Here is a 14,335-nt window from a genome sequence, read left to right on the forward strand (position 1 = left end):
CTCTTTCATGCATACAATCAAATTTCAATGTTCTCTCCTTATCTTTGTAGCTAGCTTATTGCCATAGTTACAGCTTAAATGTCATAAGTATGGCTGAAAAGTAGGCAAATTTAAGAAAACACACAAGTAATGTTAATACAGTTAAATAATACAAAGTGAAGTAAATAGCAGTTGTGATTGCAGCGGCTGAAAATTCATACACTCCTATTCCCCCCAAAGAAAAAAAAGGGTAAGTAAATGTAACAGCTGCCAGGTTTGAATAAGAGTTTGGATAAGAGTGTATTCTGACAAAAGTAAAGGATGAAGCAGAGTTATTAGATGTGACTTATCAATGTAGCTGTGGTGGAAACAGATCAATTACTGGAGTTGTACTTCCCTAGCACTAAGGTATTTGGGGAGCTACTTGGACAACACACACACACACACACACACACACACACACACACACACATTTTATCTTTATTTAACTCATTAGTAAATCATGAAAGTGGGGGTGAAACGACTGAACTTGAGTAAATGTACCAGAGGGGAGAGGAGGCAGAAAAGGACATCAAGGATCCAATATTTCATTTTCTATTATATGTCCTTCCTAATCTAAGTTCATCCTCTCTCTATGTAAATCAACATAGTTAGACACTGTGCCTGGCTGGCTTTTGGTAGTGAGAAACCACCAATTGCATGTTCCAGTTCTGTTCAGCCAGATGTTCTCCAGCTCTGCTCTAGGCAGTATTTCTGGCTTGGCTTTATCTCCTTCCTGGTTCCAGCTAGTGCTGGAAATCTCACCCTGCCACAACCCCCACCAGTATTCCAGTTTAAAAACAAAACCACCTAACCCTTTGCACCTTCGGTCCTGAAATGATAGTGGCTTTGGGCAATGGTCAGTCTCTTGAGTGTTTCAGCATGCTGTTTAATCCTCCCAAACCCTGCAATCCTCACTTGAGCATCAAATTCCTCATATGGAACTACCTGACATGGGCTGGGTATTCTCCACCTGACTGACAGAGCTATCATCCTTGGGCTGCAAAGAGCTCTTGCCTATCAAACACTGCCACTTCAAGAGAAGAGAGCAGTATATAGGAGATGTTAATATTCTGTAGATAGAGATATAAATGATGATGTCAAATGAAGAAGTACAAGAGGATCAATGTTACATACCTAAAGGGAGGGAGAAATCACACAATCTTTTCAGGAAAGTAACCTGAATACATGTATCAAGAGCCTTAAAATAGGGATCCCTGGGTGGCGCAGCGGTTTGGCGCCTGCCTTTGGCCCAGGGCGTGATCCTGGAGACCCAGGATCGAATCCCACGTGGGGCTCCCATTCCATGGAGGCTGCTTCTCCCTCTGCCTGTGTCTCTGCCTCTCTCTCTCTCTGTGTGTGTGACTATCATAAATAAATAAAAATTAAAAAAAAAAATTAAAAAAAAAAAAAGCCTTAAAATATTCATATACTCTAAATGATATTTTATTTTCTAGAAGTCTAGCTAAAGGTAAATCGAAGGTGCAGATAAAATTTAAATACAGGGATGTTTACCAAAATGCTATTTATATTGGTAAAAAATTAGAAACAACCTGAATGGCTAGAAATAGACCTCAATAAATTGATATATACCTGTAGTTTCCCTTTAGAGCTCTCCTCCCTCCCAATTTCGAGTATACACAACTCAGCTAGACTTGAAGCATATAAGAGGACAAGGATATTTGTTTTAAACATTAACAACTATGTGCCAGACAACTGTTTAAGGCTCTCAAGAAATATTTCTGGAACTAAATTAATGATGCACTATTAAAGACAAACTTACAGAAGAATTTTTTATCAAATTTTATATCAAATGTAAATTTCTGCCATAACCAAGTACCAAATGCACTATTGTGTTCTTTGCATTTTTCTTTAAATTTTTCAAATCACTTTTTAATAATTCACAGTTTTGCTGCTTCTCCTGAGGAATACTTAAATCAGGTGAGTTTTTGGTCAAAGGATTTTCAGTGGCTCCCCTTGACCTGCAGGAGAGTTCAATTTAGAGTTGTATTTACAGATATCTATAATTTGACCCAAAGTGGCTATCCAGACTTTGCATATTTTATCATCTCCTCAAAGAGTTTTAAATGTTTGGATGTGATATTTCTGTCTCTTCTACTGCACAATGACAAAGAGCTCTCCAGACCCTGGCCACCCGTCAAGTTCTAGGCTCCAGGCCCATCTTCTTGCAAAGCGATCTCAGAAATAGGCTGTCCATTTACAACAATACTTCCCACATAATATATTTCTGGAATCTAACTGCATATTATTTCATGGCATGATTTTCCTTATATTAAACTACTGCTAATCTTATTGTTAAGTAGCTTTTCATATGTCTTTACCTAATCTATGGTTTGAATAAACAACAAATTCTTGGGAATAGCTTCTTTGTAAAATAGCAGAGTGCCTTGAATGCACTGTGAATAATCTAGAATTCTGGTACCAGTTTCTGGTAAACTAGGATACCAGGCACTTGGTGATTTTTGAATTTTATTCAAGTTCAAAACTCGTTTAAAAATGGTCAAAGTAGGGCAGCCCGGGTGGCTCAGTGGTTTAGTGCCACCTTCAGCCCAGGGTGTGATCCTGGAGACCCAGGATCAAGTCCCAAGGCCGGCTCCCTGCATGGAGCCTGCTTCTCCTTCTGCCTGGGTCTCTGCCTCTCTCTGTGTGTGTCTCTCATAAATAAATAAAATCTTTAAAAAGTGGTCAAAGTATTTAGATATCAAGGCTTATTCTACCATTTATATATTGATGACATCATCCTTCACATTATAAATGCCATGTGGAGTGCACGAATGTGTACTTGTTGTGCCCATCACATGTATATAGTACTGGGTCCATGATGTACATGCACAGCAATCATTTAATGAATGAACATTGAGTATGAAGACATCAAATATTTATGAATGTGGCAGACAGTCTCCTTAATGTAATTCATCCTTTATATGAAATGAATTTGGGGTAAAAAGTTAAGGAGATTACATTAGAAGCTTCTGGACTAATATTAGAAGCTACCACATATTTTACATCTGGATACATAAAGAATATGAATGTTTCTGGCAACTCTTGAGTGTGGGAAATATTATGAAAGGAAAGACCTTGATTTATATAAACAATTAGTCAACTTATCCAGATGATGCAGTAACTTTTGTGAGGGCATTGCTGTACTTTCTTATAATAGAAAAGAAAATATTCAGATAATATATGCTGATATTAAAAGTGTCTCATGATTATAGTACTGATATGTTGATGTCCAATGCTTTAACTTTCTTTATAACTAACATATACAAACCTATTCAATGATGTTCAAAAAATCAATCAGATTAAGTACATCAAAGCAAAGTAGCTCAATATTGTAACTAGTAAAGGCTTTGCTTGGCTTATTTCACCAAAAGGCAGTAAATTGAGAAAGCAGGCTATGAAACCACTCTTGTGTGTGCAAGATATAAAAAGGAGTTTTTTATATGATAAAAACTCATACCTGTTGATCTCCAAGGAAATGACTTCTCAGTTGAGCTAGAGAAAAAGGGAGGAAAAAAAAGGAACATTTACTTCCTTTGTCATAAAATTTAACTGTGGGCTTATTTTGTACATAAACATTTAATTTTCACATTTTATTACATGAAAGTATAAAAATCTCAAAATTTAAAGCTACTCTTCTAACTAAGTTAATTTTTAGGCACTATTTAACTTTCCATATCAATTTAGGACAAAACTATATTTCTACTTGAAAATTAAGGCAAATTATAAAGTGATAAAAGATTCTCCTTGGATAAGACAAATAAAATAACAATTATGCATGATATTCATGGTTTTTTTTGATAATTAATATGAAAACACATTAAAAAGACCATCTACATGATACACAAGACATATATGTATACACTGAATACAACACATTAAAAAGGACACAAAAGATGGTTATGAACTTTTTAGTCATTTTCAAAAGAAGCCCTAGAAATTGTTTAATAGACACAGAAGTTAAGGGGGTTAGTTTGAATTGCAAGCTACCTTATAAAACTTAAATCATATAACAAACCCTTCTATCAAAAATACAAGGTTTGAAAATCCAGGAGAATATTTTAGCTATACACGTCTCTTATAGAGTTTAATAAATTTAAATTCTAATAAATTTGTACATAAAAGCATACATGTTCATCCCTGCCCCCCTGCGCTGTATGCCCCCCCTCCCCCAATACAGGGAAGGAATCATGGTGCTACAGGGACAGTGTGGTAGACATAGGAACAAGAGAACATGAGGCTAGATTATTAAGTATTTGTTTAATGAAATACTTCACATAAATTATCCCCTTTATATTATTCACAACAACCATATGAATAGACACATTATCATCCTTATTTAACAGGTAAAGAAACTGGCCAAAGTCTTTGCTATTAAACAGAATTGCTGAGATTCATACCCACAATGGCCTGATTCCAAAGTCAGGGCTTCCCACTACTATATATATAGCAGAATGGCTTATGATCCTGTTTTTGCATTACACATGTACACACACACCCACAATATGCCCAGAAAAAAGTCTGGAAAAATAAAAACTAAATTATTTCTGTGGGGTACAACTAGAAGTTTTTTTTTTCTTTTCCTTCTTAAACATTTGTACTTTTTTGAGATCAGAAAAACAGCAGATATTGACATCTTTTTTGGAATATTTATTAAATTTAAGGAAAAGTGGTGTGACTTTGGGTGTAAGAAAACACTATAAAATAAAGGACTTGGAACAGAAGGGAAAATTGCTTTCAGTGCTATAGTTTTAAGTTCTTGTTAACCCCCTGATATTTCCCCAATTCATTAAGTGGTTAATGTAACTCCAGATTCAGTAAGAGCTCCCTGAACTTCAACTCATATGTAATTTGCTTTTCCTCTGTCAGAGGCACAGCAGTTCACATTCCAGGACCTTGAACTAGTTCCAAGCAAGGGGGGCATGCTCCCAGTGAACAGTCAATCAGTTAATGCAAATCCTTAGCACTTCGCTGATGTTCCTTTATCTGATGGACTCCTAACTGATTGCAGGAGGCTCTGATGGGTCAGGAAAAGATGCAAATTTGGTCAAATACCAATAAGGGCACATTTGTTGTCTTGCTCTTGAGTGGCTTATCACATTCTGTGACTCTAAAAGTGGTTTCTTACACTGAATTTCAACTTCTCTTGAATGTGTTTTTATTTCATTTGATCACCTAAATTAGTTTTCTAAATACTGACGTTGATATTACTCAACTGTTTTCCTATCAAAATGTTAATATTGTCTGTCACTATTAGAATACGTGATAAATTAAACTGCCACCCAGAAATGTTTAATATACCTCAGGTTATGTGGGAATATCTTGAAAATTATCTTCTGAGTTTGAAACTTACATAAATTTTAATGAAATACCTTTACAAGATCTTTTATACTCATAATTATAGGTCACAGAATATAATTCATGTCTATTGCTCAAATTGGGCAAATGTTGTGGCTCTTTCACTCATCTTTTTATGTCAGGACCTTGCCATACTGCCTCACACATAGCAGGTGCTTAATATATGTTGTTGCAACAAACCGTGTAGAAGTAATATCAAGTTCTTCTTTTTTATTGAAATGTTTTTAAAAATATTATTTGTTATTAATTTATTTGAGAGACAGAGAGAGCAAGCAAGCCCAAGCGGGGCACAGTGGCAGAAGGAGAGAGAGAAGCAGATTCCCCGCTGAGCAGAGAGCCTGATGTGGGGCTTGATCCCAGGACCCTAAGATCATGACCTGAGCTGAAGGCAGATGCTTCATTGACTGAGCCACTCAGGCACTCACAAGAGTTCTCAATTGTTCTGAATGATCAGATGTATATAAAATTTTATTACTTGGGCTCAAGCAGGTCAACTATTTAACTTCACTCTAGGTAGGAAATTCCAGTAGCCTCAATTAGGCAAACAGCATCTTTACTGCTGAAAAGGCCTTTGATCATCAAAACACAAGCAGCCAATCCTAGGTAAAGGCAATGAAAGCCTCAATTAATATTTTTCTATACTCTTAGTTAGGTAAAAGATGAAAATCATTAGGAAAATAAGCTAATACTAGGATTAAATATAAGCTAAAAGTTCCATGGTATTTTTTGAAGACTGTATATTCAGCCCAATTACTTCACACTAATCTTACAATTCTGTGTTATAACTGGTCACTACGTGTTATTCAGAACAGTCCATTTTCTTGAAGCATTCACTTTAAATGATTCTCAAATTGTTTACCACTCTGGGATTTGGGGATCAGACAATAAATACGTGCAATTTTGAAATGCTGTTATAAGTCACTTAATGTAACCTGCTTTTATTAGAACAATTAGAGGTAGTTCCTTATTAGCAACAGGCTTATTCTCCCTTTCTTCCCTTCTTCTCTCCAACCATCTAATCCTAGAAACACTTCCCCAGTTTAATTGACTGTCTACAATGTGTCTACAGGCACTGTGCCCACAAATGATGCCATCCCATTCCCTTTCACTTCTTCTCTGAAGATGCCAAGTAGCTTGTGTTCTAGGAGCTTCCGCTGGAATGTAAAACACATTTTAAAATACAAGAACTGAATCATCCACAATAACTTTCAGTGGAAAGATGCATTCACAATTTCTAATAACTTAATTATCAACAACCTTCTAGAATGAAATCCATTCATAAGTTTGGGACTGTCTAGTCATACAGTGAACCCTTAAAAGCAAGTTCATCAGCAAATTAATAAATTAATGTGAACAGTATTAGTTTTCTTTTAAGGAAGACACCATACCTTCACCACAATGTTACAAAAAGATTTGTAGTAAACCATTGTAAAATTCTACAAACTTCTGAGATTAAATAGTTTATTTTTCATCTCAAAGACATAAATGGAGGCAAAAATGTTTGCTAGACGTGTATGGCTATGCAGTGTCTTCAAAACCCTGCAGTTTGAGATTGTCCCCCAAGGCAGAGAATGAGCCTGTTCATACTCCTCTGCAGGGAGGGCCGGTCAGTGACTGAGGGTCTGTAAGAAGCCAGGTGAGGGGCGGGGGTTGGGGAAGACACCTACAGCGGACCCAGCGGTGGCAGCGGGCACTGTTTCTGGATACCCTGATTCAGAATCAGGTCGTCTGGCCTTCCTAGAGATTCCACCAAGTTGATACCCAAAAACTCTTAGTAAGTTCCTATTGTGCTTACACAAGCCAGAGAGGATTTTATTTGCAACCAAAAGCCTTGACTGATGTTATCATAAAATGAAGTGTTATGACTGAAAAGTACAAATAGGTCCTCTGCAAAGAGCCAAAACCTCAGGCTTTAACTCCCGAGCTGTACTTCCAACTGCATACTGGATATAACACACTTTGTATTCAACATATTGAAACTCTTTTCCCTGCAAACCAACTCCCATTTAATTATGACCACCTAGTCACTCAAACTGAAGAACATGGGAGTCATTTTATTGTTTTCCATGCACTACTGAGGCAAGATCCATGAGGACAGAAAAATCTGCCTCATTCACAGATGGACTTCCAGAAACTAAGGTAGTATCTGGCCCATGGCAGTCACTTAAAACATGTATCTTTTGAATTCATCCCTACTAGCACAGACAGTTCAGGCCTTCACCTTCGCAGTGTCTTTTGGCTGGACCATCCTTTCAGACTTTCCTTACCTATTTTCCTGGCTTTGAATTTCTCACTTTCTCAGGTTTTCTTCCATGCTGCCACTATAGTGATTTTTCCAATCCTTAGGTCCAACATCATTCTTATGATGCTAATGAGAAGAGATCCACAGAGGAACAATTCAAACATCTTAGTATGCCTCGGACAGCCCTCTGCCACCTGGTTCCTTCTAGTCTGCCCTTTTCCACACAAACCTACATTCTAGGAACTTCTAGTTCTTGAGGTTCCCTCATAGGCTATGCTGCTTCATGCTTCCAATGCTACTTTGGGGATAGAATGTATAGAAACACAGTCTTGAAACTCAGAATTACCAAAATTCTAGAATGGCATACGCAGGTACCATGTTACAATATGTTTGTTATATACCCATGAAATTAAACACTCTAATAAAGTTTACCTTTACTATGTATCACTTAAGAGTATTTTTGAAAAATGGTCTACATAAGTTTGTTCTCAATTTCCTTCTGATTCTACTGTGTCTGATGTGGGCTAGCCTGCATTAGTGGACACTAGTAGGTAAGCAGTAGTTAATGGGGCAGTGGAGAATTTGATGAAGCCACATGGTAGTGTTACTATGCCCTTTCCCTCTTTTCTGGGTCTAGATGGGGTTCTTTCTATTAGTAACAGGGGCAGGCTACTACCTTTACTCTCCTACAAGACACACTGAATTGAACAGAACCCAAGAGTTATTTCTCTTTTGAAAAGAAAACCAGGCCACAGCTTGAGAGTAGAACACAGTCAAACTATAAAACTTACTGCTTTATTGAAAAAAAAATCTCTGTATTAACAGTAAAGGGAACTATCAACAAAACAAAATGGCAACCTACTGAAAGGAAGGAGATAATCTGCAAATGATATTTATCTGCTAAGGGACTAATATGCAAAATATAGAGAGAACATATACAACTCAAAACCAACCTCCCTCCCCCAAATAATCTAATTAAAGATGGGCAAGAACAGAAGAAGAGGAGGCGGAAGCAGAGGCGAAAGAACAGGAGACTACGACACTAAATAACAAGTGTTGGTGAAGAGGTGGAAAAGTAACCCTCAGGCACTATTGGTGGGGATGTAAATTGGTACAGCCATTGTGGAAAACAGGATGGAGGTTCCTCAAAAAATTAATAGAACTAACATACAACTCAGTAATTCCACTCCTGGGTATTTACCCAAAGAAAATGAAAACACTAATTTGAAGATATATATGTACCCCTATATTTATCGCAGCATTATTTACAATAGCCAAAATATGAAAGCAGCCCAAGTGTCCATCAAGAGATGAATGGATAAAGAAAATGTGGTGTAAAAATACACAAAGGAATATTACTTAACCATAAGGAAAAAAAGGAGAGGGCTTGCCATTTGTGACCGACAGGGTATTATGCTATGTGAAATAAATCTGAGAAAGACAAATACTATACGATTTAACTTATATGTGGAATCTAAAAAAACAAAAAGAAACAGACCCAAAAATCTGAAGAACAAACTGATGGTTGCCAGAGGGGAGGGAAGTGCGGGATGGACAAAATGGGAGAAGGGGAATAGAAATAAAAAATCACTGTGTTAAGAAATTTTATACCTACTCATACATATATATGTATATAAAGAACCCTCATTAATAGTTAAAAAAGTAAGCATAGTCAATAACAAATTTCACTTCTATTAATGGAGAGGAATCACTGGACTGAATTATTTTAGAAATTTTTATTTATGAAGAACATGAGCATGTGTCACTGTCTAGACTATGTACCCTAACAGCACATTCTCCCTGGTGATCTATCCTTCTAGAATTAACTCAACAACAACAATAAAATAATTAACTCAATGACATTTGATTACTTCCTCTTGTATGTCAAGAATGTGCCCAATAACCCATTTCAACTTTTGACTTTTCATATGATTTTAATTGCAATGGTTGTTTACTATTTCAAACTATGACCATCTTCTCTAGGATAAAGATTGTGTATTTTTTTTAAAGATTATTTACTTATTCATGAGAGACACAGAGAGAGAGAGAGGCAGAGGCACAGGCAGGGGGAGAAGCAGGCTCTCTGTGGGAAGCCTGATGTGGAACTTGATCCCAGGACCCCAGGATCATGACTTGAGCTGAAGGCAGATGCTCAACCATTGAGCCACCCAAGTGCCCCAAGATTGTGTTTTAATTCTATGTTTATAACTAGTAGTGAGTAGGATGATAAATAAATGATACCTGATATTCATCTTAACTCTTTGGGTTGTTCTTTTCAAGGCAATTCCTATGTAATTTTAGAAATTGTTTCAATCATTTTATGAAGGTGTCAGATTCTACCATGCCTTAGCCCCCAATGTGGCTTTTTCTACATCTTATAAAAAAAGATGTTTATTGTACATATAACATGAATCCAGTTAATTACCTACTGAGTGCAAGACATTATTATAGGGTGGGTGGTAATAGTGAAAAGACACAAAAACCATGTCTTCCAGTGCTTAAACTGTCTTATAAATACTTAATACAGTACTTGTGTGGTACCCTCACTGGATCACATGCCCAAAGTCATGAAGGTATCAAGAGATTTTCAGGAGGCTGTACTTAAAGTGAGAAAACTCCGATGGGCCCAGCAGTGTTTGATGGAAGAAGCATTTACATATGTATCACAACCCAAAGTGTGAAACATTTGTCTTAAAACAAAAAACAAGATCTAGCTCTCCTACTCACCTATCAAGAGAAAGTATATTAGTATTGGGACCACTCAGGTAGAAATTTGAATGTGAAGGCTCCACTGGGAGAGATATGTAGCAGTATGAAATATATTGCCATATTCTAGAGTTCGCTTCAATTCCCACAGCTCAAAAATTGTGAAGAGTTGGGAATCAGCCAGTTTGGGAGACCACCAACATTAATATTCTACATGTCCAAGTAAGATGAACATTTCTCCCTTCTGTGTTATGACAATGTCTTGAAATGGTTGTTTAAACCATCCCAATTTAGGAGCATTACATGATCTATTTATTTCACTATTACAACATATTCTTTCACTATGTTTTTAAAATGATTCTTAGGTGATCTTCCTTTACTGAAAGGAGATAATTAACAGATGAACACTCATTAATCATATATTCATTAACTATTTTTACTGTTAGTTTTACTATTTTGAGTTCTGACCTTAAGTTCTGAGTTCCATACAAAAGTTTTGTATTTTTTAAAGATTTTATTTATTTATTTGACACAAAGAAAGAGAGAGCACAAGCAGGGGAAATGGCAGGCAGAGGGAGAAGCAGACTCCCTGCAGAGCAGGGAGCCCAATGCAGAATTCAATCCCAGGGCCCCAGGATCATGACCTGAGCTGAAGGCAGATGCTTAACCAACTGAGCTCGCCAAGCACCCCAAAAGTTCTGTATTTCTTCTGTATATGTTAACTCTTGAATTTAAGAATACCACATGTTTACAGATGAAATCTCAGTAGCTCAAATAAATTCTAAACGGCATTTCTTTTTTTCTACCAACTCATTACTGTCTTATTTCCAATTTGTGATTTGCTCATTTTAAAATTACCTTTCAACTTTTTCACTTGTTATTGGTGGGCTTTATTATTCTATTAATTGGAGTTATTCTATTAATAAGTGTGTACGTCTTCTGGATTCTAAATCCATTGTGAAAACTTCTGGTGACTAACTAGTTTGCTATAATTTCCTTTATAATCCATTGCTCTCAGATTTATAAGTCTACTTGTTAATTGATTCCAAGGTCCATTTCTCAGTTAAAAAGAAAAATGGTTTGTTTGGGTTTTTATTTTTTGGCAATGAATTCATACTGCAATGACTTAGCACCTTGTTATCCTCTAGGCATTACAAATTGCTTTTTAATGAAATGCATCATAATCTTCTTAGATATGGACTCTGGGCTCCAGAGTTCCCAGGTCACTCCATATTTCCTATTATGCACCTAGGATTTTCTACCCTAGGAATCTAGCAAAATAACTACTAATGACTGTTAAATTTTAGTCTCTACCTGGTAATGTTACAAGATAAATTTAAACGCCCTTAAATGAGTAACCATTCTGTTGAACACAAATTTCTATATCTTCATTAATTATAATTAAATCTTCAATTGTGATATGGAGATAATATAATAACATACTTTTAAAAAGGTTTGTTTGTAAGGTTTGTTTGTTTATTTATTTATTTGAGAGAGAGAGAAAGAGAGAGAGAAAATATCTTAAGCAGACTCCTTGCTGAGCAAAAGAGCCACCACAGGGCTCATCTCATGATCCTGAGACCATGACCTGAGCCAAAATCAAGAGTCAGCCAGTTAACTGACTGAGCCACCCTGTGCCCCAATATCATAATATACTTTAAGTCTTTTTATTTCTCATTAGTATCATTTTGACATCCTTTAAAATTAGTATATTTAAAATTTTGTTCTATTTCTCCCAATACATTTACAAAATATTCTAGTTTCTTGTGAGCTCTTAGGTAGGTAGAGCTCATTCTGTGCTTTAGCTTTCTTGAGTGCTTGAGAATGCTACTTGTTGAATATAATGTCTGTGGAAGTCCCAAGTCTTTTTTTTTTTTTTTTCCCCAGATTTTATTTATTTATTTGTGAGAGAAAGAGTAAACGAGAGTAGGAGGAGGGCCAGAGAGAGAAGCAGAATGTCCACTGAGCAGGGAGCCCAACACAGGGGTTGATTCCAGGACCCTGGGATCAGGACCTGAGCTGAAGGCAGACACTTAACAGACTGAGCTAACCAGGAACCTGGAAGTCCCAACTCTTAAAAACATTCACCATGTAAGTAGGTCAAATTTTTTCTCACTGTGACCCTTAACAAGAATGTTCTTGAACTTATTTTACACTCATAATTAGCAGGGTGAAAAGTGGGGGGTCCAGAAGACTGCGATGGAATCAAGACCCCTCTAATGTACAAGCCAGCTTCTGATGTTCCAAGAACACATACCACCTACTAAAAGGTAACTGTTAGTTTCTAACTAGTTTAATTTTTCCTGTATTTGGGAAACAAGGATCTCATCTCTCACTTTTACTTAGATAATTAACTAGGATAGAGGTGCATGGGTGGCTCAGTAGGTTAAGCATCTGACTCCTGATTTTAGCTCCTCCGGTCATGAACTTGGGGCTGGGGATGGAGTCTGCTTAAAATTCTTTTTCCCTCCCCCTTCCCTCTCTAAACAAACAAACAAACAAACAAACAAACAAACAAACAAAAGTAAACAAACTGGGAAATAGATCCTTTACATTAAAGAGACTTCTGCTCCGTCCTACCACCAGAACCAGAGCACTTAGAAAAAATTAAACTATAATACTTAATGATTATTCAGCACAAGATGGGAGCGGATAGCTCTACATTCCTCCACTACGCTATTTCAGTAAGTCAAAAGTAGGAAGGCTAATATGTAGGACAGATAATGAAAGTGAACTGCTTTGCCTGGCTGAAGCAGAGGTGAGGAGGCAGAAGGCAAACAGCTATGTCCATCTACTACATTATTGTTCTTACGGGGCTCTGAGGACTCTAGTTTGAAAAATCACTAGTCTATAGGCAATAACGATATCTTAGTAATAATACTCAGAAAGCAATCCTTCTTGGTATCTAACTACTTTTAAGATCTCTTCCAGGGGGTAGCCCTGGTGGCGCAGCAGTTTGGTGCCGCCTGTAGCCTGGGGTGTGGTCCTGGGGACCCGGGATCGAGTCCCACGTCGGGCTCCCTGCATGGAGCCTGCTTCTCCCTCTGCCTGTGTCTCTGCCTCTCTTTCTCTATGTCTATGAATAAATAAATAAAAATCTTAAAAAAAAAAAAAAAAAAAAGATCTCTTCCAGGGCAGCCCGGGTGGCTCAGTGGTTTAGCGCCGCCTTCAGCCCAGGGCCTGATCCTGGAGATCCAGGATCGAGTCCCACATTGGGCTCCCTGCATGGAGCCTGCTTCTCCCTCTGCCTGTGTCTCTGCCCCCCCCCCCCGCGTCTCTCAATAAACAAAAAAAAAAATATTAAAAAAAATCTCTTCCAAATTTATTTATTGTCTATTCACAATTAATCCCAAGAAAAACAAAAACTCTTCCTCTAAATTTATGATTTTTTTCTAGGACTGAGGTTCTATTCTGTGTTTTTTTACTACGGTATCAGACCCTGGACAAATCTCTATTAGATGGAAACTGATGCCTTCTTCCTAAAAGAAGACCACTTGAACTCAGGAGTCAGGAAAAGGGAAACCATGACAACATGCTCATAATGATAACTTATTACTGTTCTTGTGTGTTATGGCTCTCAATTGCCCCTGAAATAGTATATACCTATAATTTGGACTAAGCAAGTCATAACAAGTGAGACAGGGTAAAGAATCTCTTTTCATAATTGTTCATATGATCTGAAAGTGATACTGAGGTTAGAGAAAAGAAAGGGCACTTAAATGATGTGCTTCGTTTAAGATGTAGTTGTCCCCAACCTGTCAGTACCAGGACAGGAGCCCTGATTCACCTTTCACTCATGCAGATGGATTTGGGCTGACCCATCTGCAATTGACACCCAGTCACTTGCATGACTAACAGAAGGTGCAAACAAGGTGGCCGTGGAAGGGCAGACCAACACCTCATGCAAGGTGGAAAAGATTGAAGGCTTATGGTCTGACGCATACATTCCCTCTCAGTGACATTTTACCTGGAAAAACTACCCATGCTCTC

The 14,335-nt window shown here is 37.2% G+C and overlaps 1 protein-coding gene and 1 long non-coding RNA gene across 20 annotated transcripts in view; one reads left to right on the plus strand and one right to left on the minus strand.

The window, feature by feature from the left end:
- Positions 1–14,335, minus strand: part of PKP4 (plakophilin 4) — a 233,909-nt gene that overhangs the window by 73,979 nt on the left and 145,595 nt on the right. For 15 of the 16 annotated variants that reach the window (XR_013371512.1, XM_077883080.1, XM_077883078.1 and 12 more), the window contains one exon: positions 3,500–3,534. The exons of the other annotated variant lie outside the window; for it this stretch is intronic. Coding sequence is in view for 13 of the 15 variants with exons in the window: in XM_077883080.1 (XP_077739206.1) it covers positions 3,500–3,534 (35 nt within the window). In the remaining 2 variants the exon portion in view is untranslated. The remainder of the gene's footprint in view (positions 1–3,499; positions 3,535–14,335) is intronic. 16 annotated transcript variants of the gene reach the window in all.
- The window catches only part of LOC144304580 (uncharacterized), a 46,305-nt gene that overhangs the window by 12,595 nt on the left and 19,375 nt on the right, over positions 1–14,335 (plus strand). For 2 of the 4 annotated variants that reach the window (XR_013371516.1, XR_013371514.1), the window contains exons 3-4: positions 12,233–12,436; positions 12,512–12,615. This is a non-coding gene — a long non-coding RNA (uncharacterized LOC144304580). Of the gene's footprint in view, positions 1–12,232; positions 12,437–12,511; positions 12,869–13,276; positions 13,621–14,335 lie in introns of those variants that run through there. The other 2 variants (XR_013371515.1, XR_013371513.1) reach the window with 2 other exon arrangements.

Source organism: Canis aureus, chromosome 34, assembly GCF_053574225.1.
Source record: "Canis aureus isolate CA01 chromosome 34, VMU_Caureus_v.1.0, whole genome shotgun sequence".
Taxonomy (NCBI): Eukaryota; Metazoa; Chordata; class Mammalia; order Carnivora; family Canidae; genus Canis; species Canis aureus.